At 49.1% G+C, this 27754-nt stretch overlaps 1 protein-coding gene across 3 annotated transcripts; it reads left to right on the plus strand.

Annotated features, from left to right (window-relative positions):
* Positions 1-4618: 4618 nt before the first annotated feature.
* Positions 4619-17875, plus strand: RAPGEFL1 (Rap guanine nucleotide exchange factor like 1). Of its 3 annotated transcripts, XM_090290658.1 has the most exons (16): positions 4619-5069; positions 5199-5522; positions 8305-8383; positions 9225-9360; positions 9590-9687; positions 11582-11694; positions 11921-12088; positions 12797-12894; positions 13005-13127; positions 13677-13855; positions 13940-14030; positions 14511-14561; positions 14883-14970; positions 15151-15215; positions 15549-15627; positions 15873-17875. In XM_090290658.1, the coding sequence occupies exons 1-16, from the start codon at positions 5003-5005 to the stop codon at positions 15995-15997; spliced, it is 1884 nt and encodes a 627-aa protein (XP_090146784.1). In that variant the 5' UTR covers positions 4619-5002; the 3' UTR covers positions 15998-17875. The 3 variants fall into 3 exon arrangements, with proteins under 3 accessions (XP_090146784.1, XP_090146782.1, XP_090146783.1); XM_090290656.1 differs by having other exon boundaries at positions 4619-5522; XM_090290657.1 differs by having other exon boundaries at positions 4619-5522; positions 15573-15627.
* Positions 17876-27754: the final 9879 nt, after the last annotated feature.

The raw sequence follows: 27754 nt of genomic DNA on the forward strand, positions 1-27754 counted from the left end.
GACAGAGGGTGGCTCCTACCAGTAAGCAGCTGAATGAAGAGGACCCTTGCCTTCCTCTGAGGATAAGCTCTGTTAAAGAGATGGGGAAACAAATGGACTTCCTCCCATTTCCACTCCTTACTTGAGTTATCTGTGCTCAGAGGAGCAGAGATCCAGATAGCCCAGACTTCTGAGTCTACATCGAGAAGCCCAGGTTTTTGGCTCTTCTTCACTTTGTCCTGGGAAGCTGTCTTTTCCTGGGGAAGCTCCTTCCTATTTGTTTTGCTCCTTCCTGTTTGTTTTGTTTTCTAAGATGTTTGTTTTTAAAGCCTGGCTTGCTATTCTTAATATTAAGTCAGTCTCTCTCTCTCTCTCTCTCTCTCTCTCTCTCTCTCTCTCTCTCTCTCTCTCTCTCTCTCTCTCTCTCTCATTAAATGAGACAAGTTTACTTTTCTGGTTTACTAGCTTTTCTGGTTCCCTTTTGGTTCTTTCCAGCAATCCAGATAATTGAGAATTTACCAGCTGGTCTTTTCCCACCAAATCTATAGAGCTGGCCTTTTACTTTTGGTTGGCCTTTGTTATATACTTGGATTCTCTTAACTCCTCGAAGCTCAAAGTTTGTGGTAGGAACCTTTCTTCTGGACTTGGTGGGCTTCAGGCCTCTATTGAGAGCAGAGTCTCTACAGTGGGAAGAGATGGCAAGTCAAGTGTTTTTGTGAGAAAGGATGGAGTGAGAGCCTTTGCACCTTAGGGATATATATTCACAGAGTCCTCAGGGCTCATTCTTTGAGGTAAGTGGAATTAGAGGGCCTTGCTTTTATTGCCATCCCTCTTATCACACCCCTTTTCCAGTTGCTGTGGACCAATGCATCTCTAAAGGCAAATATTATCTAGCAAGCAGTCTACCCTGTCCTATATAATTATTCTTCTTCATGTCTTTTCTGCTCCAAGTGTTTTAGATGTTACTACCTTATTTTCACCAAGTTCTACTCCTGTCCTTGCAAAGAAGAAGATACCGCACCTGGGCTTAAGGCCTAAGGAAGCCAGTCACTTTTGCGGCAAGGGCTCCTTTCCTCCCTGTCCATGGCGCTGAACCACTCTCCTGCTGCCTCTACGGAAGAGATTCCTGTTATTGCAACACTTGTGTCTGCCAGGGATAACTTGGCCACTGTCTCTGTCCTTCCACAGAACCTAAGGGAGAAGGTGGCAGCTGTGTCTCTCCCCAAGGAGTGTCACTATTTCTATTCCTTCTCTTAAGCAGCTGGCCTGACCACTCTGAGTCACAGGTGTGTGGGGAGGGAGGAGAGGCACTCAAGCTGTAACCCTAAAGGAGGAAATAACTAAGAGATTCTTCCAGGGGTAGCTGGTGGTTGTGCCTTTTGTAGGCTGTTCCCTTTGCCTTAAACCTGAAGATGTCTCCTCAAACCTGTGGGCAGCATGCCCAGATTCCCAGACCTTAAGACACTGTGACAGTTGTCTCTGTTGGTTCACTGTGTTTTGTTGCAAGAATTTCTCCATGTGTGTTATTACTGTTTTAAAGGGTACACATTTGTGATAGGTATCGTGACTTGAAGATAATAAAATTTAGACTGTAAACTTGGCTTTTTTGCATGAGTTTTGATTTGAGAGGGAGGGAAAATGACTCCTTGATTCCCCAGAATTAGTCACAACTTGAGCCAGCTCAGACTTGTGAAATGGAAGCCCGCAGAGGTGAGGAGCCCCTGTGAAGTCACATAGAACCCAGGATGGCATGCTGTGCCTTAGTTTGGAAGTGGCAGACAAAGACTAGTGAGATGATGCTTACCCACATGAACATATCATATCCCTTACGCCTTCCTTCATGTTTAGCAAGTATGTTTCCCAGGGTAATGTGCCAAATGTCAGAACAACTGTACTAGGTCCGAGAAGAGGGCAAGGCGCAGGTAGCTAGTTTTCTTGAAAATTAAAAGACTCACATTGTCACTGAAGTGTCAGGGACCACAGTCTAAGAGGGAGGCTGTCAATCTTAGTACAGGCAGAGGAGGGGTAATTGAAAGACTTCCAGCTGTGGCTCATGCTGCCAGTTACCTCTGCCACATGGCCTCTGATGAGCACAGGGCAATTCCTGCCTTTCGATTGACTGTTTTATACCCTTTCAGATCCTGAGTGGGGGTGGAAGTTCACTACAGAAGCTGTCCACAGTGTGGGGAAGCAGTTGAATTTAATGTGAAGCTAGTAGCATCTGTTCTTGAGTCGCACAAATCCTTGTGCACTTGGGGGCATGGGTGTCCCGGCACATCTTAAAATGACAGTTGGGATTCTCCCTCCACCCTTTGGTGTTGCTACAGCGGGAGGACCATGACTCTCCTGACCCCCATCCCCAATTTCTCTTCAAATCATGTCAGTTGCTTCCCTTCTTCCCCACAGGGTGATGAGTATTTATGGGCCTGATCTGGGGTCATACAAAGAATGCCAGCCAGCCTTGGGGGTGGGTTACTGGCAGGAGGAATGAGCGTTTTAAGATGCTTCCCCCTCACCCCTGCCTCTTGCTTCCTCAGTTAGATCCCATTGCTCTCTGTTGCCCTGGTAACCGGCTCAGCAAGAAGAAATTCAAGCTCAGCAAAGCCCCCAGGTTCTCTGCCCTCCCAGCCTGCCTCTCAGTGGGCAGAGGAGTGTAAGGAGCAGACAGAATTAGCCTTAGGTAGCCTTGCCACATCCCCTTCCAGAACTCCATCAGCTTCTCCCCCGGATCTCCTCACAGTTGCTAATTATATCACCCTCTTTCCCTCAGTTTCTTCCATGATAGAATATAGGTGCCCTGTCAACACTCCTCCCCCTTGGGGTCAGCACACAGGTCTGCTACCTTGTGGGTGACAGAACAGCAAAGATTTAAAATGTACCAAAGTCTCCCAGCATCTGCAGCCTACTTGGGTTGGGGTGTCCCTCTGGGGCAGTGCTTTTCAACCTTGGCTATTTGAATTACTTGGAGATCTCTAAAAATACCATAAACCTTGACACCATCTCAGTATTTTTGAAAAGTGCCCCTGGATTCCAGTGTGCAGTTGGGGCAAGTACCACTGCTGTTGAAGGAGGACCATGACTGGATGTTGGCTTGCATCCCTGATTCAAGGCCTTGAACTTAGTATCTGCCTGATATCCGTGCATAGTTGGAAGGGTCCTGGGTTCTGCTCCCAAAGCTTCCAGTTTGTAGAAGTCTCTCTCTGCCCCTTTTATTTTCAGCCCCCATATTCTCCACACTCCCCAATTCTTCCGAACTGACGATCCCAAATCCTGCCTAGAGAGGAGGTTACCAAGGCAACCAGCTTAATCTGGTAACTGTGGCATGTGCTGGGAGTGGAGCCCTCCCCTTTTCTTATTTGGTTCATAAAATGCCTGGGGAGCTCTAAGTCACTCCAGCCAGTTTCCCCTCTTAACCTCAGGGATATCGGGGTATCTAGTAAAGGGAGCCCAGGAAGCCGATACTAGTATCTCTATTCCAACTTCTTAGCCAAAATTGTGCTCTCTATGTACTGTTCCCTTTCTAAACCCACAAACAGATGGGTGTGCAAGTTCATTTCTGTGAACACATGCTCTAGCATACATAGGACCAGAATATGCAGACACACCAATACATGTATAGTGCACACCCTGTTCAGTTCTACCACCACTCCTAGCCCTGCCTGGTCAGTGCACAGTAAACAGGGGTGCGGCGATGTCCAAGGTGCCTCAACCCATCTGGAACCTGGTGCCACTCCCCAACCTTGTTACCTTAATCTTGATGTGCTTACACTGAGCATATCTCTTTACCCACCTCCTCCTTCGAAACAGAATGCTGCTGGCATAGGCATCAGGAATAAGGATGATTTGGAGTGCAAATCTGGCACCACTTTGCACACTCCATGGTTGTGTCAACTCTGGGGGGTTCTCTATGCTTGATGATGTCAGATGGCAGCTCTGGAACTTGTCACCCATCTCCACTGCCCTGCTTCTTCCTGCTGCCAGCTGGGCTTAGTGCCCTTGTGCTCCTGGTCTCCTCCCCCCTGCTACTGTCTCTTCTCACCCCAACTAGACCTGCCACAACCTGCTGCTCTCTGCCTAGCTCCTACCTGCCTGCCAGTACCTGCCTTTCGGAGGCCAGGCCCCCACTGTCTATTGTGCCCTACCAGAAAGGGCAGATGAGTGCCACCCCCAGGGAGAATGTCAATCCACCTAAGGCCTTCCCAGGCCTTCTTACAAGAGACGTAAAGACCATATATTCCTGTGCAAGGATGTCAACAGAGCACACTATTGGGGTTGAGTGATGGACACCCAATCAGCAATCTTTGTAGGCCTCACCTGAGTACAGGTAGGTTAAGTCAAGGCATGCAGGCCACAGACATGACCTGGTTCTTTGAAGTGGTACTAGAGTCCCTATAAGACCTGGAGCCGGGAATTCCTTTCCATTGGTATCACTCCTTTATCTTTGCCCTTAATTTCTGCACCTTCTCTGAAATCTCCACTCAATCCCGTTCAGCCCCTTACAATCCTATGTGGCCCCATGATCTGCCCCAACGCCGAAGTTCAAGCCTGGCGCGGCCCAGGGGGCGGGCCCACGAAGGGCAGGGGCGGGGACTAGGCGGGGACTGGAGGAGGGGGCGCGGTCTCAGTTCTGCCACCTTCCTGGCGGTCAGGAGCGCCGCCGCCGCTGCCGCCGCGTCCTCTCAGCCTTGCGCTCCGCCCGCTGCCTCTGCCACCGCAGCCCGGCCCAGGAGCGCAGAACCGGGGCACTGACCCCGCAGCCTACCCACCCTCCGGGCTGCGTGACGGCTGCAGTCGGCATGGGGGGCTGCTAAGGACGGGCACCCCTTCCCTCTGGCACCTCCCCCGGCCACTGGCCACTGGACTCCGGCCAGCCAGCCTCGGGCACCTCTGGCCCCAAGTCCGGTGCCTGGCACGGCCCTCCACTCTGCCCCTCCGGCTCTGAGCATCGTGTCCCCGCCCCCCCCGCCCGCGCCTGGGCCACCTGGGTCCCCCGGCGGCCCCGAGAAGAGGGGCGGGGGGGGGCATGAAGCCGCTGGAGAAATTTCTGAAGAAGCAAACATCGCAGCTGGCCGGGCGAACGGTGGCAGGAGGTCCCGGCGGGGGTCCGGGGAGCTGCGGCGGGCCCGGAGGGGGTGGGGGACCTGGCGGGGGCGGCGGTCCAGCCGGGGGACCGCGGCCACTGCAGCGGCGTCAGAGCGTGTCTCGCCTGCTGCTCCCAGCTTTCCTTCGGGAGCCCCTCGCTGAGCCGGGGCTGGAGCCGCCCCCCGAGGAGGAAAGTGGAGAGCCGGTGGGGGTCACAGAGGAAGCCGGCAGCGGGGGACCCTGTTGGCTGCAGTTAGAGGAGGTGCCGGGGCCCGGGCCGCTCGGGGGAGGGGGGCCCCTGCGCTCCCCTTCTTCGCACTCCTCGGATGAGCTGTCCCCGGGCGAGCCGCTGACTTCCCCACCCTGGGCCCCCCTGGGCGCCCCCGAGCGGCCGGAGCATCTTCTGAACCGGGTTCTGCAGCGCCTGGCGGGGGGGGCCACCAGGGACAGCGCCGCCTCAGGTAAGGAGTCGGCTAGGTCATCCATCCCGGAGTAGGGGGCTCCCACCTGGTTCCCTTCCTTGCCCTTGGAGTGTGGGGGTGGCGCTATGCTGGAGCCTCAGTGGGGGGTGGAGTGGTCAGCTGAAGTGGGGTTGGGGCTCATCGGAGGAACAGACCCTTCTGCGGAAGGGAAGTGGCAGTGCCACCTTGCTCCCTGTAGTAGCCTTACCCACAGCTGAGCCTCTGTATCTCCTTAAGACACCCTCCTTTTCCCCTGGACATTTTATCCATTGGGTCCCTGATGTTGATTACCTCCTTCTCGGGCCCAAAACTAGGGCCTGACACACTAAGATGGAAGCTACCCAGAGAAGCCCGCGCCCCCTCCCCCCACGGAGGTGCCCAAGCCTGAAAGACCTTCTAGGGGTCCCCGATTCTGTTTAGAAACCCAGAGCAGAGGTCTGGCCCACTCAGTAGGGCAGTGCCAGACAGGCACAGGGCCCAAGCTGGTCTCTGGGCTTGTGCAAAGGAATTCATTGTCCTTAGCAGCTTGGGGAGTGGGGGGAGGAGGTGCTCTAGCTGGGGGCTGACTCAGAGGTGTTGTTGAGGGAGAGGTGGCCGGGCAGACATCAGGGCCCTGCAGCGTCTAAGGGGTCTGAGTCTTTCCAACTCCTACCCTTCCCCTGGCAAGCCTCAGCACATGGCCTCTTTCAAAAATAATAACCACACCCTGAGAGGCTTATTCCCTAAATGATGATGCTATTTCTCCTCTCCCCACCAGCACCCCTACAAGGGGACTTGAAGGAAACTGCGGCCCCAGTTGCTGGTTAGTTACTGAGGTAGAAGACCTGTGGGTCTTTAGGTCAAGTTCTCGTCATTTCACTAAGGCCGGCAGGGTCTGGGGATTGAGAGCCCTGTTTGACAACTTCAAGATAGGGGTTTCCTACTGTCCTCTCTGCAGGGAGCCTTAGCCTGGGTGTGTGGAAGAGGGTTCCACTCCCCTAGATTTTTCTCAAGACCTGGGTCCTCTCCTGTGGCTCAGGCTGCAGCTGCCCTGGGGAGCTGACACCTTTTGGATTTAATTAGAAAAATATCAGACACACATATCTCTCCTAACCATAACTTCCCGCCTACACTACACACCCTGTGTCTCTATGACACATTCCCTGGGGAGGCTGTGCACTGGACCAGATCCTGCCTTGAAAGAGACAAGATGCCAAACTGTAGCCCCCACAGCAACATCTCTCTCACTCTACCCTGTGTTCTTCTTCCTTTTTCCTTTGCTCTGGCTTAGTTCTCCCGTGGTATAAACAGTATAGGAAGGATGTTGGACATCTCCATTCCTAGTCTCTCATCCCTGGAGCTGGACTTCAGGGCTGGAGGTGGAGGTTGGCTGCCAGACTGACTAAGAACACAGCAGGGTAGCTGGGCAGAGAGGTAAAGGGAGAAACTTTTTCTGGTGCCTGGTGCCACAGACTCTGCTCAGTCTTTCCTGGGGGAGGACTCCTGAATTGATTGTCACCTGTATTATCTAGGCTGGCAGGCTGGATTCCCAGAGTAACTGGTTTGGGGAACCCTAAACCAGTCTGAGAGTGAATGAAAATCAGCTTAACCTGCCACTCTGACATTCTCCAATACAACCAATGTTCTTAAGCCATTTTGGTTCCCTCCCAGGGTGTGTGGGAGGAGGGAACTTACAGAAGGTACCCTAAACTAGCCCTTCTCTCAACAGTCTAAGCAGCCCCATTGTACTACTGGTTCTCCCTGACCCTCTGCCTCGAGCATATTGAGAAAAGAACAAAGACTCAGGAGTGTGGGTTCTTAGTCCAGCTCCAGGCAAGTTTCTCCCAGCCCTGGGCCTTGGTTTCTTCTCATTGGTGAAATGAGAGTTGACGTAGAGGATCTCCTGTTGGTTTTCCTTCTCTACCTTCATGGCAAGAATTGGAGGCCAGGTGATGGTGAACCAAGGGCCCACAGAGGCCGTGGTTTTGTCCTGGGGCAGTGCCTGGGGACCTGGCCCTAACCTGTCCTGGTGAGGACACCTGGCTCCCTCCCTGCACCCGGCCTGTCTGTGTGTGCCAGGCTGCCCTGCCCTACCCCAGGGCTGGATGCAAGTCAGGGCGACCTTGTACCTGGCTAACTGGCTGAGCCAGGCCCAGATGGAGGTGTGGAGGGGAAAAGGGTGGTGGGAGGAGCCACTCCTCTCCACCCTTCCGTCATTAACTCTACCATCTCTGGGGATCCAGAGGACACAGGGTTTCTCTTAAAAGGCTTTAGGATCAAAGAGATGGCTGTTGCTCCATCTCCCTTTTAATGGGGCTGGTTCTCACCTGCCTAGTTGGAACTCAAAGCTGTTATGTAGGGATTGGGGAGGGTAGGAGGGACACACACACACACACACACACACCCTGCTGACCCTGACCTCTGTGTTTGGAAATTGTGTCTGTTTAGAGACCCTTCTGTGGGCTACCTCTGTTGAAGGGGGAGGGGCAGATCTCAAGCTTGGTGTATTATCTAAACAGCTTTCCACACACACTGAAGAGAAGTAGGCGTGGCCATTGAAGAGTGCCCCTTCCTTCCCTCCAGCTGCCTTGGCAGCTGCCAATCCCACCCCCGCAGCGGCTGCCCAGACCCTTCACACATGTGTGTGCATGTGTGTGTGCAGAGCATGACGGGGCAGGTGGCTGGGGCTCCAGTCTGGCTAAGGAGAACTCGCCCTTTGGAGGCAAGAGAGTGGGGTGGGGAGTGTCCAGTTGAGTCCTGGAAGTGCCCTCCTGACATCAGTGGTGCCAATTGATCTCTACAGATATCCTGCTGGATGACATCGTTCTCACGCATTCTCTCTTCCTCCCCACGGAGAAATTTCTGCAGGAGTTACATCAGTAATATCCTTTTGTGGAGCTTGCAAAAGGGGAGGTCAGGGGGGAGCCACTCCCACAGCCCACGTGTGATGTCAGGACCTAAGCTCTCCCTTACAAAAACATAGTTGGGTTTCAGCTCTAGTTTTTTTACTCAGCAGCTGTGTGTCCTTGAGCAGATCACCTAACCTCCCAGGGCCTCAGTTTTCTCTTCTATAAAATGGGGTTAAATAGCACCTGCTCTGCTTACGTAGTGGGCTGCTGTGGAGATAGACCTAATTGCAGATGTGGGAGTGCTTTGGAGATTGCAAAGCCCTGTACAAATGTAAGGTGTTATTATTCTATTAAGAGTGCCTCTCTCCCCACTGAATTGTTGCTCTAAACATCTGGTTGCCCAGTGAGTTATAACAGGGTCTGATGTAAACATCAGGTCGTGGCTGTGCTCCTGTAGGGTCTACTAGAGACAAGCCGCTGGTTGAGCTATTCATAGGGTCTCATGTAAGCATAGGGCCTCTTACTGAGTTATTTTAGGGCCTAATTGCAAATGTCAGGCCTTACACTGAGGTATGGTCAGGTTTGTGGTGAGCACCATTTGGCTGTTATATCCACCTGCTGTGAGCTCCAGGCATGGGCTGGTGGGAGTTGGGTGGGTCCAGAAAGGGTATCTTCAAGTGATACTCAGAGGTGGTAGCTGGTGTGGTCAAGAGAGTACCATACCAACATACTCTGAGGTTCCAGGGACCTCAGTATCTTCTTTCTCCCTGGCCCCAATGTAGAGAATATTTGGGGGTGGTGTAGCCTCCCATCTCCCTTCCCTGTTTCCTCAGTTCTGCCTGTTCAGGACTTTTTTTCTTAACTTAGGGGTCAGCTTTGTTTGGGCAGGCGGCAAGGAGAGCCCTGAGGGGCTGGGCCAGAAGCAGGCCTGTCTAGCCATGCTCCTTCATTTCTTGGACACCTACCAGGGGCTGCTGCAGGAGGAAGAGGGGGCCGGCCGCATCATCAAGGTGGGCCTGGGAAGAAAAAGCGGGCGAGGAGGCTCTTAGTTCTGGAAGGAGGCCCCTTTAAAGGAGCCATACTTGTCGAGCTGGGTACTAGAAGGGAAAGATGCCAGGGGGTCTTCGCTTTTATGGTTCTCCTATGCTCGAAGGCATGGAGACCCTACCCTGCTCCAGCCCTTACAGACTGATGCTTGGGATGAGACCCCTGCCCTCACCTCTCTCCTCTTCTCCCCAGGATCTGTATCTGCTGATTATGAAGGATGAGTCCCTTTACCAGGACCTCCGAGAGGACACATTGAGGCTGCACCAGCTTGTGGAAACAGTGGAGCTAAAGTGAGAAGAATGGGTTGGGGAATGGGACAGGAAAAAGTCTCCCATGTTCCTCTCTTACAGAGGCTTCCTCTGGCCTTTTGGCTCCAAAACAATTTTATTTTAGTTCTTTCTCTTACTGGAGGGTAGCACAAAGCACTGTCTCCAGTCACTTTTTTGTCCATTCCAATGGTGTACTGGTAAATATTTAACAACCAGCATTTTAGAAGGAAAAACAAAAAACAAAAAAACTGTCCTGATTTGCAGCTTTTGCTGATTTCCATGCTATAAATTTTCTCACTATAGCTGATTTCAAGCTACCAACATGATGTCACTGAATGTGAAGTTGGGAAGAGATGTAAATAACCTGAAAAGCAGAGATAATAGTGAAACATAGTGAAAAAATTAGGAAACTACTTTTTAAAAAATAATAATTTGGCTATAAGATTAGACCCCCCCCAACATACACACTTTTTATTTTGTTTTTTATTTTTTTATTTTTTAAAGATTTTACTTACTTATTTTTAGAAAGAAGGGAAGGGAGGGAGAAAGAGAGGGAGAGAAACATGAATGTGCGGTTGCCTCTTGTGTGCCCCCAACTGGGGACCTGGTCCGCAACCCAGGCATATGCCCTGACTGGGAATCTAACCAGTGTCCCTTTGGTTTGCAGGCTGGTATTCAATCCACTGAGCCACACCAGCCAGGGCCATACATACTTTTTAAATAGCTTTATTTAAAAACCAGTTGGCAGAATTTAACAATCTGCTTTCATGAGCCAATGTAAAGTGGCTTCAGGGCACCACTGCATCCATCAATCCTCCCGTCCATCTGTCTGTCCACCTATCTGTCCATACCTTCTGCCCTTTCAGTTTCTCTCCCCTCCATCCCCACCACCACGACCCTCATTTAGGCCTCATTATCTCTCACCTGGATCATTGCCACAGCCTCTAATCCAGGGCTGTATCTTATGTCTGTGTCTCCCTTCTTATGTTGACACCAGAGAGATCTTTCCAATTTGCCATCATGCTCCTGTTTCAAAAACATCATGGCTACCCATTGCCTATAAGACAGAGGTGCAACATCCTAGTGCAATAATCAATACCCTTCCCTTTCTGCCTTCTGTTAATCCTTCCCATCCCAGTCCCCCCATAGCCCTATAACCACAACACTCCCGATACACCTCATTCCCTGAACTTCTGTGCTTTCCCAACTTCCTGCTGTCATTTATATGGTCTGTTCCCACCCCCTTCTCTTCCTTTTGTCCTTCAAGGGCCAGGTCAAGTGCCATCTTCTCAATGAAGGTTCCCCAGATCCCCCTTTTTATGAATAGGTTTCTCCCTCCCCCATACAACATGACTCTCTGTTTCCCTTTTTTATATCACCTACCACCTGCCTTGCGTTAAGAAGTAGCTCTATGCATGCTGTCTCCCTCCCAGACTGTGAACTTCTTGTTGGCAAAATTCATCAAACAGCTAATGACATATACCTACCGTGTGCCAAGCAGTGTGCTAGGCCTGGAGGATAAAAAAAAATTCAGTAAGAACTAATTCCAGCCCCCCAAACAAACAAACAAAAAACAAGAATTCCAGCTCTTAAAAGTTCTCAATCTAGTAGGAGAGATAAGACATGAACGTAAATAAATATTAGATCAATGTCCTAGTCCCCCCCACCAAACTGACCTTTTCTGGTGGGTGTGGTGGATCCGATAAGAATTCATGGAAGCAGTGGCATTTAATTTGGGTCACTTGGACAGTTGTCCCCTGCTGGTCATTGTCCTCACTTCAAACCCCCTCCACCACTCTCTGAACCTGATGCCAGTGCATCCTTGACCCAGTTCTGATATCCATGCTTGATGTTGCCTGCCTGGTGCTCCATATGCCTGGCAGGGCTTCCTGATGCCCAGCTGTGTCCATGCCAGGATCCCAGAGGAGAGCCAGCCACCCAACAAGCAGGTGAAGCCACTCTTCCGCCACTTCCGTCGGATCGACTCCTGTCTGCAGACCCGAGTGGCCTTCCGGGGCTCCGATGAGAGTGAGTGTGGGCATTAGGAGACACAGGGCTTCCCTCTGGGGTCTTGAGCCTTGGGCACCCTTGGTAGAGTCTCCCTGTGTAGTCCTTTTCATCGCATCCTTTTCAGAGGCCAACCAATTTAGGGTTAGGGGTGGGATGGAGTGGAGAACACAGGTGTCTTGGAGGGCACTGTGACAGTGCTGTCATTCTGCCCTCTGTTGAAAGCCATCTTCCTGTCTCTGTCCAGTCTTCTGCCGGGTCTACATGCCTGACCACTCTTACGTGACCATACGCAGCCGCCTGTCAGCGTCTGTACAGGATATTCTGGGCTCTGTGACGGAGAAACTGCAGTACTCTGAGGAGCCTGCAGGGCGTGAGGATTCCCTCATCCTGGTAGCTGTGGCCTCTTCAGGAGGTGAGAGTCATGAAGAGCTCAGCTGGGACCCCAGGACAGGAGACACTCACAAGCCCAGTGCTCTGGGGCAGGGTAAAGACTGACTTCTAGGCCCTGGCTACTCAAACTGTGGGGCTGGGACCAGCCGCATGAGCATCACCTGGGAGCTTATTAAAAAGGCACTATTTCAGACCCCACTCCAGACCTGCTGAATCAGAATGTGCATTTTAACAAGATCCCCAGTCTATTAGTCTATGCAAATTAAAATTTGGGACGCACTAGTCCAGGACACTTAGATGCTATCTGGGTGCCTTACTTACTTTGGTATCTAGTCCTTTAATCTCTTCAAGTACCTAAAAATGCTGTTTTTGAGGCTAAAGCCACAGGTTGAGCCTCCAATATCTGTGGGAAGGCAAAAAGCCTGCAATGTGGCCACAGCCTTATTTCCCTCAAAGACATGAAAAAATTCCTGTGTTTCCCCTGTCACAAGAATGAAAGAATGAGAGAGCTGTGAAAGAATGGAGCAAAAAAGAGGTTATAAGTGCAAAAGGAGTCATTCTTTGAAAACTTTCATAGAAGTAGGGCACAAACTGGTGATCACACGAATCCCATTAGTTTAGAATATGTCCATGCAGGGCGAGGAGCTTCTGGATGGGATGGCGACAGTGGCTGGGATGTGCAAGGGTGCAGGTGGCTGGGGCTGGGGCAGAGCAGCTCATTTTTCCACAGAGAAGGTCCTTCTCCAGCCAACTGAAGACTGTGTCTTCACCACACTGGGCATCAACAGCCACCTGTTTGCCTGCACCCGGGACAGCTTTGAGGCCCTGGTAAGAAAGCCTTCCCAGGCCTTGGCTGGGAGTGAGGGCTGTGAGGGGCTGTGCACAGAAACTCACAAGCCCAGAGGGGAGCTCAGCCCTGTACCCATGCCTACCACCAGGTGCCCCTCCCCGAAGAAATCCAGGTCTCCCCTGGAGACACAGAGATCCACCGAGTGGAGCCTGAGGATGTTGCCAACCACCTCACTGCCTTCCACTGGGAGCTGTTCCGATGTGTACACGAGGTGCGGACTGAGGCTGGTGCTGGGCTAGGGGCCAGGGGGAGAAATGTGCCAAATGCGGGGGCCTGGAGAGAGGCAGTTCCTGCAGCCCAAGTTCTTGGTTAGAACACTCACTTGCAACATACCCTGGGACAATGCACCACCAAACCTCTCTAAGCATTTGTCCCTCTCATCTGAGAAATCAGCAAAGAGAGAGAGACCCCCGAGCAGGGCAGTTCAGGGCCCAAATGCTGCTTACACAGACCCTGAACTATGGTTCGTATTTTTAAAATAGTCACTAATAAAGAAATAAAATATGGCAGTGACATTAATGTCTACAGATGGGTTTAGTGCCTGGCACCTTGTAAGTGCTCAATAAATGGTAGTGTTATTCATGTTGGTTGTCCCCCCTCCCCCAATCTCTGTTGCATCCTGTCCTGTCCCCATCTTTTCTATTTTCTACCCCTCCCACCCCCACCCTCCTGCCTTCCCCTCATCACTGCCTTGCTCTGCCATCTTCCCACCCACACCCCCCACGCCCTGGCCGCCCTTCTGCCACTGCCATGGGTGCAGCTGGAGTTTGTGGACTACGTGTTCCACGGGGAGCGCGGCCGCCGGGAGACGGCCAACCTGGAGCTGCTCCTGCAGCGCTGCAGCGAGGTCACCCACTGGGTGGCCACGGAGGTGCTGCTCTGTGAGGCTCCCGGCAAGCGTGTGCAGCTGCTCAAGAAATTCATCAAGATCGCAGCCATGTGAGTGCAGCTGGTGTGGGGGAGCACTGAGGCAGGTGCCAGGGCCACCTGACTGCCCTCTGACCCCGCCTCCCAATCCCGCAGCTGCAAGCAAAACCAGGACCTGCTGACCTTCTATGCCGTGGTCATGGGGCTGGACAATGCTGCGGTCAGCCGCCTGCGGCTCACCTGGGAGGTGATGCGTCCCCTTTCCTTTCCTCTCCTGCCTCCTGTGCCAGCCCACCTGGGGATCTCAGCCTCCATTCTCAGCCTGAAAGGCCGGGCTCACCCCAGTTGGAAGGAGGCGCCCATACAGTACCAGGGCAGGCAGCTCTGGCTAATGGACCCTGTCCTTGTGCAGATTAGTAACAAGGTGGAGTCCCACCTGAGTGGGAGGGCAGGTATCCCAGGCTGTCCGATTTCAGCCAGCACTCAGTGAGGTTCCTCGGTGCACGGCTGAGGCCTCAATTTCCCCAGAATAATTAATTTATCTGGGCTGCTTCTAGCTCCCCAGACCCAGCCAAAGGTGACTCCACTTCCTCACCCAGCAGCTTCCCAGCCCCTTGCAAGACATTGGGGCCCTTTCCCCCTCTAACACCTGGGGATTAGTCAGAAGTTTCCATGAAATTCAAGGAGCTTCACCCTGACAATCCTTCTTCCTTCACACACTCTGCAGAAGCTGCCAGGGAAATTCAAGAACTTGTTCCGCAAATTTGAGAACCTGACAGTGAGTGGGTTTGGCTTTTTTTCCTGCACCGGGACTTGTACCTCAGAGACTCTCAGTTCCCATGAACCTTCTTCCTCAAGCTTCCCTGTCAAGGTTTTTAGTGCCTAGAATCCCCCTACTCTCCCCACTATTCTGGAGGATTGCTGCCCTATTTTCCCTGGAGGTGGGGGCTTTCCCCAGCACACCTCCACTAGACACCCCTTCATACCCCTAATTCATCGGAGATGTAGCTAGGGCAGGGGGATGAGGGAGGCAATGGGGGATGTCTTTGGGGTACCCTGGACCCATCTGTCCCTTTATCTGTCCTCTGTGGAATGCCAGGACCCCTGTAGGAACCACAAAAGCTACCGAGAAGTGATCTCCAAGATGAAACCTCCTGTGATTCCTTTTGTGCCTCTGATCCTCAAAGGTGAGAGATGTTGCTCCTCTGGCCACATTCTTCACAGCCCAGTTCTGACTCTCAATCCTCTCCCAACTCGCCCTGAGTGCCCAGAGGAGAGAAGCCCCCCCAAGACTGAGTGGAGCCCAGGGGAGGGGAAGGGCTCTTTGGACCCCCTCTTACTCTCTTGCTTCTCTCCCTGTCCTCTAGACCTGACTTTCCTGCATGAGGGGAGTAAGACCCTTGTGGATGGTTTGGTGAATATTGAGAAACTGGTGAGTGGCAATGCCAACCCCAGTCCCATGAGTTGGGAGATGGCATCCTCCCCCTCTCCTGGCACCCCCCCTAAAGACAGCAGCCTTTCCCCATGGTGCCCAGCTTGCCTGACAGACTCCTGGCTATCTCCCTGATGGCATCACTGTGGCAACCCGCCCACGGGTGGCAAAGCTGACAGGCAGCTTTGGGGGCAACTCTACCCCCCCCATCTGGCATCCTGTTACACCCACTTCTTTGGTGCTTTGGGGACTGGAGGGAGTAAAACCAACAGAATTGGAGATTGGAAGAAGGGGAGCATAACGGGAAGGGAGCATCTTTCTGTGCCCTTTCAGGGCTCATTCCTTGTCATCTTCCAGCATTCAGTGGCTGAAAAAGTGAGGACAGTCCGAAAATACCGGAGCCGGCCCCTTTGTGAGTACCCAGGGTTCTGAGAACATTACAGGTAGAGTTTTTACTGAGAGGGAGGGCCCTGGGGAGAAATCTTTGTTCAAATATCTATGCCCTTAAACTTTCCAGTTTTCCATTCTCTCCTTGGCCTTCTCAGGGGCCCTCCTGCTCAGCATCTCTCCCAGTCTGCACCCTTGTCCTCCAGCCAGTGTGTGTGTAGAGGAAGAAGAGAATCTGGCAGTAACCACCTTTCTCTCTGTATACCTCAGGCCTGGATATGGAGGCATCCCCCCATCACCTGCAGACCAAGGCCTACGTGCGCCAGTTCCAGGTCATCGACAACCAGAACCTCCTCTTCGAGCTCTCCTACAAGCTGGAGGCTAATAGTCAGTGAGAACAGAGGTTTTAACTGGCCCCCAGCAGGGTCCTCGGGCACCTGACACACAAGCACTTTGCACGATGTCCCAACCCACCTCCAACATCTTTCCGCTGGAGCAACTTTCCATCCCATGGGAAAGAGTTGGATGGACTTACCCCTGGACTCATAAGCCTGTTCATCCTGCTGAAGTCCTCTCCCCCTTGCTCCTTCCAACCAAAACCACACTCTGCTGGTTCCTGCCCTGGCAGGAAAGGGGGCAGAGAGCTTCTTCCTCTGTCCCCTCCCACTGAAGTCTGTTCCCCATATAGAATTTCCAACCTCCTCTTCCCAAGCAGGAAGGAAAGCTGCCCACCCTTCCGTTTAGTCTTGCAGAACTGAATTGGAGGAGAGACTGGCAACCTTCCTCTCCACCACCTGTCTCATTTCGTTTCTCCCTGGTCAGGGCTGGGACCCCTGGATGTACCCCACCCCCGAATATTATATTGCCCTTGTGTGTGTGTATGTGTGCGTGTGCCCCCTTTAAGCAGCAAGAGTGCATCTGGTCATTGAGGGAGGGTGTTGTGTGTGTTGGGGTTGGGGGAGGTCTTTCTGTTTGGTGCTACCTTTGTCTACTCTGCCCCTGGGTTGGTGCAGTGTGGGTGCTTGCCCCACCCCCACCACTCCCTGTTCAGTTACTCCTGCAGGTTTGTGGGCAAAGCTGCCTTGAGGACAGGGAGCAGCAGCAGGTGGGAGGGGTTACCCACCACCCCTTGCGAGTCCCCTAGTCAGGCCTTCCGAAGGTCCCTGGGTGGGCTTCAATGAGAGGGTAAAAGATGCTCAGGGAAACACAGGCCTAAGCCACCTATAGGACCCTCCCTCTGTGTTACAGTGGGGTGGGGCATGGTGGTATCAGGAGTTAAGGGTACCTGCTGCCCACACTCCTGCTTCTAGGGTGTCTCATTGCTAAGGAGGGAGTTTTTCATCTCTGTTCTGGCTGTGTCTGACGCTAAGACCATGATCTATTCTTTTCCCTCTCTTGACTCCCCCTTCGTCCTCCCCATCAGAGCTGCGGTGGGGTAGACCCCTGTATCTGGAAGCAGGCAGACCTCCAACATCGGGGGAGGGAACGGTGGAGACTGTAAAGGCAGACTGAACTTTCGCGATGCCTTTATTACCTCTCTGTTTCCCCTCCCACTCCCATCATGGACCTCCAGGGCTGAGGGGTGCAGGGGCTCCTGGCAGCTACTGGGTGAGGTTTCCTGGCACATCCTCACCCTCCTTTCTGGCACCACCTCTTTTCCTTCTGAAGAGGCAGCAGCCACAGCAGCATCAAGAGCAGAAGCAGCTGCTGTTCCTGCTCTGAGGGTGTATATATTTTTTACCAAAAGCTCTGGAATTGTAAATTTATTTTTTAAAACTCCAAGAGGGAAAGAGCCTTGTATCATATGTAAACAGTGTATCATAGGTTATGTTGTACAGCCCCTTTTATACAGTGGCCTGTCTTGTTCCTGCCACAAAAGATGTCTCTGGACTCCCCACCCCCACCCCAATGGACACAGTCACTGTGTCCCACCCCTGGCCTCCTTTCCAGACAGTGACCAAGGCCCTCCTTTTGCTCCCTGCCTCCTCCCTGCAACTGCTGATGTGCCATCTTCTCCCTGCAGCCGCCCTTCCTCCCGACCCCTCTCAGCAGCCTTCTCATTCCAGCTCCCACAACCCTCCTCCAGCACTGGGGCCCACCGGTTCAGTCTCCCCGAGCCTTGACACTTGCCCTGCTGCTTCCCTGGGGCCTCCAGACCTCTCCCCATGCTCACAGCTTTAACAGAGTGAACCATGTGTACTGTACAGGCTCAGTTGGCTTTGCAGAAACTGCTGGGTGGAAAAAAAGCCAATAAAGTCTGTGAATCAACCCTCCTGCTGTTCTCCATTCTGTTTCTTTGAGGCTAGGGAAGGGTTGAGGGAGGGGAGAGGGGACTGCCTCAGTGTGTGGGCCCCTCAGTAAGAAGGTTCTGGAGTGACTTTGAAAATATGGATGAGAGAAAACCGTGCCAAACTCATGAAACATGTCACATTGTGCCCAGAACATGGAAGAGTGAGTATTTTAGTTCTTCCATGTTTCAGGTGCCATAGATGCGTGATCTTGTTTAATTCTAATACTGAAAGGAGGAATATGGAGGCTGGGCAGTCCTAACCTAAGGTGCATGTTACAGGGTGAGCGAGGGGGCCGACCTGGGCCTCTAACCCAGATCTGTGCATGCAGACAGCATGCACTATTCATGCAACCAATATCTACCAGTTATATTAAGGCGTGGGGCATCTAGAACCTAAGCTCCAGGAGATAATATATGCAGATAGTTTCACCGAAGCCCTTGACCTTCCCTCATCCTATATCTGTTATTTTCTCAAACTTCTGTTTGTCAGAAAAGGGTCTTCTTATCCACCCAGGTTTTCCGGGCAAGAAAAAATATAGGACTCACCCTCGATGGCTCTTTCTCTCATCCCTCACTCATCTCGTGGGCCAGACCCACTGGCTACAATTCCAGAATATATCCTGGATTGGTCTGCTATTACCATGGCTATGACACCTCTACAGCACTCCCTCGCTATATCGCTGTTTACTTATCGCGGCCTCACTGTATCGCGGGACTTTTAAAAATATTATATTTAATTAGATTTATTACGGATTTTTCTCTATATCGCGGGATTTTGCGGTACTGTATACGTATGTTGTTAAAGTTACGTAGGTTTAAGAGTGCAGAATAAATGTAAGGTTCCTACTTCGCAGTGGGGTCTGGAATGTAATACCTGCGATAAGTGAGGGAATACTGTATTACCATTTAGTCCAAACCACTTTCATGGTTTCCCTGGATAACTGCAGTACACTAGCCTTCTACCTGGGCTCTTAGCTTCCTCTCTCCAGCCCACCCCTAAACCTACCAGTTAGTTCTCCACACTGCAGCCAGGGTGCTCTTTTAAAAACCTAAATCAGATCATGTATGGCTGAAATTAAAAAGAGAGGCAATGCCAAGTATCAGTGAGGATGTGGGGCAGCTGGAACTTATACACTGCTGGTCAGAGTGCAAAGTGGTACAACTTTAGAAAACTGCCCTGGCTGGTGTGGCTCAGTGGATTGAGTGCCAGCCTGCGAACCAAAGGGTTGCTGGTTCGATTACCAGTCAAGGCACATGCCTGCGTTGCAGGCCAGGTCCCCAGCTGGGGCCACATGAGAGGAAACCAACCACACAATGATGTTTTCTTTCCCTCTCTCGTTCAAAAAAATTAATTAATTAATTAAAAGAAAAGAAAAGAAAACTGTCTGATCTGGCATTTCCACTCTTAGGTGTATATCCAAGAGAAATGGTGCTTCTGTCCACCAAAGACACGTACACCAATGATCATAGCATTTTCATTCACGATAAAGAAATTGGAAAAAACCCACATGTCCTTCAACAACTGAATGGACAAATCAGTTGTGGTATAGTCTTACAGTGGAATATTACATAGCAATAAGAAGGAATGCTCCTGGCTGTTGTGGTCAGTGGATCGAGCATTGGCCTGCGAACCAAATGTCGCTGGTTCGATTCCCAGTCAGGGCACATAACTAGGTTACACGTCAGGTCCCCAGTTGGGGGCGTGAGTGAGAGGCAACCACACAGTGATGTTTCTCTCCCTCTCTTTCTCCTTTCCCCTCTCTCTAAAATTAAACAAACAATTTTTTTTTAAAAGAAGGAATGAATGAAGCCCTGACTGCTGTGCCTCAGTGGATTCAGCTCCGACTTGCGAACCAAAGTGTCGCTGGTTCGATTCCCAGTCAGGGCACATGCCCGGGTTGTGGGCAAGGTCCCCGGTTAGGGGCATGTGAGAGGCAACCACACATTGATGTTTTTCTCCCTCTCTTTCTCCCTCCTTTTACCTCTTTCTAAAAATAAATAAATAAAATCTTAAAAAAAAATAAAGAAGGAAAGAATGACTACTACCTGCACAAATGAATCTTACAGACATAATATTGAGTAGAAGAAGCCAGGCACGTAAGACTAAATACTGTAGTATTCCACTTAAGAGAAGTTCAAGATCAGGCAAAATTAATCTATGGGGATAGTAAAAATAGTGGCTACTCAATGGAGTGGGAGAGAGTATTGATTGGGAAGGGGCATATAGAAATGGTCTATATTTTGACCTGGGGGTAGTACATGTGTGTGTGTGTGTGTGTGTGTTCATTTTGTTATTTATGTTAATTTCTACATTTCACTGTAGTACAGTTTGGATCATAACACTCCCGTTTCTGGTCATGCTTACGTTAAAAATCAAAGTCTTCCTTCTCCAAACCCATCTCCTACCCTTTCTCCCCTCACTCACTCCACTCCAGCCACACTGACCACTTCACTGTCCCTAAAACACATAACACTCATTCTTGTCTCAGGGATTTTACCTTTGCTCTTCCCTGCACCTTTCCTGATCACTCTGATCCTACCCCACCTCAGCCCTTACTCTCTAACCTCTTATCCTTCTGTATTTTCTTCAAGGTGCTTATCACTACCTGATGCCATATATACCTTGTGTATTTGCTTCGCGGTTACTCCACTGCCAGAATGTTAGCTCCATGAGTCTGTCTTGTTCACTATTCAGTATCTAGAACAGTACTTGGCAGAGAGAAGACTCTCAATAAATATTTGCTGAATGAATAAATTAGGTTGGTTGAAATAGGAGCTGTGAGAGTTGCACAAGACACGAGATGATAAGTGCTCTGGGAATTAAGCCAAGGAGATTCACCACTGGTCTGGGGATGGTGGTGGGGCACATTAAGAAAAAACTTTTTGAAAGAGATGACCCAGTTCTTGAAGCAGCATAGGGTATGATGGTCAAAGTGTGGAAGTGGGAAGTCAGGAGGGCAGCAGAAGTGGTATGGGTTATTCCCCTTGTCCCCATCTCAGCTGTCATCAGAGCCATCATACTTTTCAGGGGTAATGATTAAAGTTGACATTTGGAAGAATGTCCTTTGCCACTCACTATGCTGGGCATTATGTGCATTCTCTTATTTAATCTTCTCAACAAACCCAGGAGGTTGGCTCTATCAGCTCTATTTTCCAGATGAAAATTGAGTTCTGGAGAGATCTTTCATCAGAGGCACAGAGAGGCCAAGTCACCAGCCCTGAGCCTCACAACTAGCAGGGATTTGAACCCAGTTATTCTGACTCAAAAGCCACAGCTGAAGCTCTGCACAATCCCAGGATCTCGAATAGTTGAGAGATGTCCACCTTGTGCTCACGAGGCTGCAGTGGTCACCTGACTATAGCTGAGGAGACTATCCTTTCTGGTCCCTTCTCTCCACCCCTCCTGTGTTCTGCTTTCTTGTGGGGAGAGTGGCCAAGAGGCTCGACAGGTGGTCCAAGGGATATGTGGGCTGGATGGGGAGAAAATGAGCTTACTAAGTAGCACTGCACCTCCTAGGCTGTTCTAGCAATGATGACAATAATCTGGAGCAGTCTGAAGACCAAGGTAATAAGATGCCTGCCCTCTTGATTAGGTGTTTAGATGTAGTGAAGAATTTAAACAATGCCTTTTTAATCCACTAGATGTCGCTACCAAGATTACTTTCTCACCAGGCTTGGTTATAGGAAAGAGTTGTGGGACAGGGAGAGCAGGTTAGGGAGCATTTCTTGGGGGGTCTTTTGACTCTCTTTGAGAGAGTCTGTCTCCAAATATGAGTAAGAATTCTTATCAGAATAACTTGTATCTTTTATTCTCTCCATCTCTACTGGCTCTTTCCCATTTAGCATTTAACCCCTCTCAAGTCTCTATTTTTAAAAACACGTTCCTTGACCCCACACGCCTGCCTGCTCTAGCTACTATCCCCTCTCACTTTAGTTCATGGCCAGACATATTCAAAGGGTTGGCTCCACTTACTAGCTCCACTTCCTCAACTCCCATTCATTCCTTTTTTATTTTGTCTTGTTTCCCCAACTTTTCATTATAAAATATTTCAAACATAGAAATGTTGAAAGATTAGTACAATGGATACTTTTAAACATTTCTAGGTTCTATAATTAACATTTTGCTAATTTGATTTTGTTCTCCATGTGTCTCTATCTTTCTACACACACACACACACACACACACACACACACACACACACACACATACACACACACACTTTTTCTTTTGCCAGGCTATTTGGAAGTAAGTTGCACAGCAGAAATCTCCTAAGAATAAGGACATTCTCCTACATACACATCCACCACACCTTTTTCATACCTTAATAAAATCAATATATTTTTATGATATCATTTAATTTCTAGTCTATAGTCACTTTCCCCAGATTGTCTCAAAAAATCTTTTAAAAAACTTTTAAAAGCCCTGGTTGGTGTGGCTCACTGGATTGAGTGCCAGTCTGCAAACCAAAGGGTTGTCAATTCAATTCCCAGTCAGGGCACACACCTGGGTTGCGAGCCAGGTCCCTAATTGGGGGCGTGCAAGAGGTAACCACACATTGATGTTTCTCTCCCTCTTTTTCTCCCTCATTTTTCCTCCCTCTAAAAATAAATATGTAAAATATTTTGTTAAGTATATCTATTATGTTGTTACAGTAGTCCCAATTTTTCCCCTTTGCTCTCCTCTGCCCAGTACCCTGCTTCCCTCCAGTAATCACACCTACCTTAGTTCATGTCCATGGGTTGTGCTTATAAGTTCTTTGGCTTCACCCTTTCCTATATTATTCTTAACTCCCCCTTGTCTATTTTGTACCAATCAATTATGCTTCTTAGTCCCTGCACCATTTCCCCATTTCTCCCCTTCCCCTTCCCAGCTGATAATCCTCCAAATGATCCCCATACCTATGATTCTGTTCATATTCTGGTTTGCTTAGCTGGATTTTGTTTTTATCTTTTAGATTCAGTTGTTGATAGTTGTGAGTTTGTTGTCATTTTAGTGTTCATAGTTTTGTCTTCTTTTTCTTAAATAAGTCCTTTTAACATTTCATATAATAATGCACTTTATCTACCCTTCCATTCTAAATGATAGCTTTGCTGAATAGAGTAATCTTGGTTGTAGGTCCTTGCTTTTCATCACTTTGAATACTTCTTGCCAGTCCCTTCTTGCCTGCAAAGTTTCTTTTGAGAAATCAGCTGATAGTCTTATAGGCACCTCTTTGTAGGTAACTCTGCTTTTTTCTTGCTGCTTTTCAGATTCTCTCTTATTCTTTCACCTTTGGCATTTTCATGATGATATGTCTTGGTGTGGTCCTCTTTGGGTCCTGCTTGTTTGGGACTCTGTGCTTCCTGGACTTGTATGTCTATTTCCTTTGCCAAATGTGGGAAGTTTTACTTCATTATTTTTTCACAGGAGCTTTCAGTTTCTAGCTCTTCCTCTTCTCCTTCTGGCACCCCTATGATTTGGATGTTGGCACGTTTAAAGTTGTCCCAGAGGTTCCTAAGCCTCTCCTCATTTTTTTCAATTCTTGTTTCCTCATTCTGTACTGGTTGACTGCTTTTTTCTTCCTTATGTTCCAAATCATTGATTTAAACCCCAGTTTCTTTCCCTTCACCATCGGTTTTGTGTGGATTTTCCTTTGTTTCATTCAGCATAGCTTTCATTTCTTCCCTGATGTGTTTACCGTACTCAAGCATATCTGTCAAGCCTGTGAGCATCTTTATCACCAGTGTTTTTAACTCTGCATCTGTTAGGTTGGCTATCTCCTTGTCTGTTAGGTTGGCTATCTTCTCATCGCTTAGTTTTCCCACTGAAACCTTGATCCATTCCCTCCTTTGGGCTGTACTTCTCTGTCTCCACATCTTGACAGGCTCCTGTGTTTGTTTGCCTCTGTATCTTAGGTAGAGCTGTTGCACCTGTGACCTTTAAGGGGTGGAGCCTTAGGTATTCATCAGTACAGGGCGACCCATTTCACCATGTTGTGGTGCTGTATGTGGGGGAGGGGTCTGAGAGGGAACGATGCCGCCTGCTCAGCACTCGCCCCTTTTCCAGGCACCTCTTCCACTTCTGTATGGGACTGGCGCCCCTCTAGCTGTTGCCCTGGCTGTCGTTCCCAGAGTGGGTGGGTCTGCGGACGTTCTAGGACTGTGGGGGCCCTTTAAACAAGCGGACCCTGCTGAGATACTGGCAGTTTCTTCCTCCACCCCAACCCCCGCTGGTTTGCACAGTCATAAGCAATTAGGCTTTATTTTCCCCAGCACTGGGACCGTGAGCTGCACAGTCTGTTCTGGGGCTGAGAACGCTCCCCAGGTGCCACTCCTGATTTTTTAAAATGTGTGACTGCACTTTCTGCTGGCCTGCCGCCGCCACCAGCACACCGCATCCTCTCCACCCCGGCTCCACCCCTCGTACCTGTCTGGATGAGTATTTCTTCTTTGTTTGTTGGACTTCCATGCAGCTTCGTTTTCTGGAACTTCTGGTTGTCTCTGGTTTTGAGGTAGTCGTATTCCTTCTTAGTTGTGGAGGGAGACACAGCGTGTCTGTCTAAGCCTCTGTCTTGGCTGAAAGTCCATAAAATATTTTTAAAAATTAAAAAAATAAAAAAATTTAAAAAATCCTCTTGATCCAATCTAGTTCCATGCATTGCATTTGGATGTTATAATCACTTTAGTCTCTTTTATTCTAAACTAGCTCACTTTCTATTCTTTTTTTTATTACATTGACTTTTCAAAGTCTAGGACAGATGTCTTGTAAAATGCCCCAAATTCTTTACCTGTCTGGTCATTTCCCCACGCCCTTGTTTGCTTGCACCTTCATCCCTTCTGTAGAGTATAACTTCTGTCTAGAGCAGCACTGTCCAATACAACTATTATGTGAGCCACATATGTAGTTTAAGTTTTTCTAGTAGTCCCATTAAAAAAGTAAGAAGAAACAGGTGAAGTTAATCTTAACAATATATTTTATTTAACTCAATATATCCAAAATAGCATCATTTCTACATGTAATCAATATAAAAATGTTTGTGAGGTATATGACATTCCTTTTTGTATTGTCTTTAAAATCTGGTGTGCATTTTATACTTATAGCATTATCTCAATTTGAACAACTCACATTTTAATTCTTCAATAGCCACAAGTGACTAGTGGCTCCCAAACTGCACAACATAGTTCTAGTGGTTTTCTGGAGCATTAATATTTTAGAGAAGAATACTTTCTCAGTGATGCTAATAGCATTACACCTAGAGGTTGGCCCATATTAGTGATGTCTGAGTTTGACTCCTGGTTAAGGGGGGAATACCAGGTCTCTCCATTAAAAAGACACTTTTTTTTCTTTGCAGTTAATATCTGGTAATTTTTGCATCAAATATACTGTGTATCCCAATCTTTTACTCTTGTCAAAAAATTATTTTTAAATGTGTTGTACTAGGGGATGGGAGGAGCATGGAATTGGGAGAGACTGCTAATGGGTACAGGGTTTCTTTTGTGAGTGATGGAAATGTGCTAGAATTAGATAGTGGTAATAGTAGCATAACATTGTGAATATACTAAAAACCACTTTAAAGTGATTAAAATGATTTCATGTTATGGTTATTTTATTTACTTGTAGATGTATCACTCTAATCTCCATCTCCATCTTTACACTGTGTTCTCCTGTGTGTGTGTGTGTCTTGAGTCCTCTTCTCTTCTTCTAAGGACAGCAGTCATTGAATTTAGGGCTCACCCTAATCTGATGTGACCCCATCTCAATCTAGCATGACTTCAGTTTAACCAATTATGCCTGCAAAGAACAAGTTCCAAGTAAGGTGAAATTCTGAGGTTATGGGTGAGTGTGAATTTTTGGAGGACACTATATTCAACCCACTGGAAGGTTCTTTGCCCATTTTTTAATTGGGTTGTTTGTCTTTTTATTAATGAGTTTTAAGAATTTTTAATATTTACACATTTTAATTTTTTAAAAAGATTTTATTTATTTACTTAAGAGAGAGGGGAAGGGAGGGGAAAAAAGGGGGAGAGAAACATGCCTCCAACTAGGGACTGGGAATTGAACTGTGACCTTTTGGTTTGCAGTCCAGCACCCTATCCACTGAGCCACACCATCCAGGGCTAATATATGCACATTTTAAAATTTTACACAAATACTAAAGTATGTAGTGTTCAGCAACTTTCCCCCTGAACGTTAGGTGTGTGAGATTAATCCAAGTTAGTATGTGTAACTCAAAGAAGAAAAAAAGTATAACTTCAGTTTGTTCGATCTTGTTGCTTTATGTTTCTTCCCTTCATTCTTCAACCCAGTGCATCTGGCTTCTGCCTTCACTACTCACTGAAACTATTCTTATTGAGGTCACTGACTGCCATGTTACCAAACCAAGGGACACATCTTACTGTTTCTCACTGTGGCATTTGACATTTCTGACCATTCATCCTTCTCTTTATTTTAAAAGGTTTTATTTATTTTTAGAGAGAGTGGAAGGGAGGGAAAAAGGGAGGGAGAAAGAGAGGGAAAAAAACATCAATCAGCTGTTTCTATGCCCCCAACTGGGGACTTGGTCCACAATCCAGGCATGTACCCTGACTGGGAATCAAACCTGTGACTTCTTGGTTTGCAGACCAGCACTCAGTCCTCTGAGCTAACCAGCCAGGGCCCTTCTTAAACAATCATTGTGCTTTCAGGACACTACACTCAGGGTTTCCCCTTGTCCCCCTTGCTCTCCCTTGCTGGCCTTCTCCCTCAGCTGGGTCCTTTTATATGGAGTTCCTTGGGTCTGTCTTAAGTCCTTTTCTCTTCCCTCTATATACCTGGGCTTAGATTTCATCCATATATTCTTGTTGAGGACCTATTGCTGCATCACAAATTATTCCGAACTTAGCATCTTAAAACTATAACCATTTTATAACTTCTCATGATCCTCTGGGTTGATAGAGGTTCAGCTGAACAGTTCTGCTGTCTCACTTGGGGTGTCTCACGTGGCTGCAGTCAGAAGGTGACTGGAGCTGGAATGTCCAAGATGGCTGGCTCACTCATCTGGAACCCTGGTGGCAACAGCTGGAATACTGGGTCAGCTGGACCTCTCTCCATGGCAAGGCCTCTTCCATCCAGATGGTCTGTACAGAAGAGTAGATGATTTCTCACATGGGAGCTTAGGGGTCCCCAAAACACAAGAAGCTGCTAGGTCTTCTCAAGGCTCACATCTGGACCTCGTATGGTACCACTTCTACTGCATTAAAAGGAGCCACAGGCCAGTGGAGATTCAATGGATACTAGGAGTCCTGAGTCTTTGGGGGCTGTCTTTGGAGACTAGCTGCCACAGTTGATTAATCCAAAATTGCTATGATTGCTCTTCTAAGTTCCAGACCTAAACATTCAGTGGCCTATTGATCTCTCTTTCCCCCTTGGACTTCTCTTCCCACCCTCATCCTCCAGGCTCCTTAGGTTATTGCCCCTCCCCAACCCTTCTCTTCTTTCTTGACTTTCTCCATTAAGTGTTGGCATCACCTGCACACAGGAACTTGGGGATCATCACTGGCTCCTCCCTCTCTTACCAAGTGTGTACACAGTTCAGATGTATTCCATTTAATCTTACCTCCATTTTGCAAATGATGAGCCCGAGGCTGGTGGAAGTTGAATAAATTGCCCAAAGTCTCACTCTATTCAGTAGTGGGAAGAACTAAGACTTGAGGTCTTGGGCTGTGCAGACAGGCACCCCCGCCTCCAAAGCCTCTGTGCCCAGCCAATGCTCAGCTGCCACTCAATGCAGGCAACCATCGTTTCTCACTTAGATGCCCACAGCAGCTTTCCAACTGGAATCCCTGCTTCCAACCTGGTCCCTCTAATCCATCCTCCACACTTCAGTGAGGAGGGATATTTCTA

This window comes from Furipterus horrens, unplaced genomic scaffold (genome assembly GCF_987537825.1).
Source record: "Furipterus horrens unplaced genomic scaffold, mFurHor1.1.pri manual_scaffold_11, whole genome shotgun sequence".
In the NCBI taxonomy this organism is placed as follows: domain Eukaryota; kingdom Metazoa; phylum Chordata; class Mammalia; order Chiroptera; family Furipteridae; genus Furipterus; species Furipterus horrens.

Bases quoted from the DNA above. Each gene is read 5' to 3' on its own strand.
- RAPGEFL1 (XM_090290656.1), top strand. From the start codon at position 5,003: ATGAAGCCGCTGGAGAAATTTCTGAAGAAGCAAACATCGCAGCTGGCC. The intron at 11,695-11,920 runs GTGAGTGTGGGC...GTCTCTGTCCAG, and splicing joins CTTCCGGGGCTCCGATGAGA to TCTTCTGCCGGGTCTACATG. The intron at 13,128-13,676 runs GTGCGGACTGAG...CCATGGGTGCAG, and splicing joins TGTTCCGATGTGTACACGAG to CTGGAGTTTGTGGACTACGT.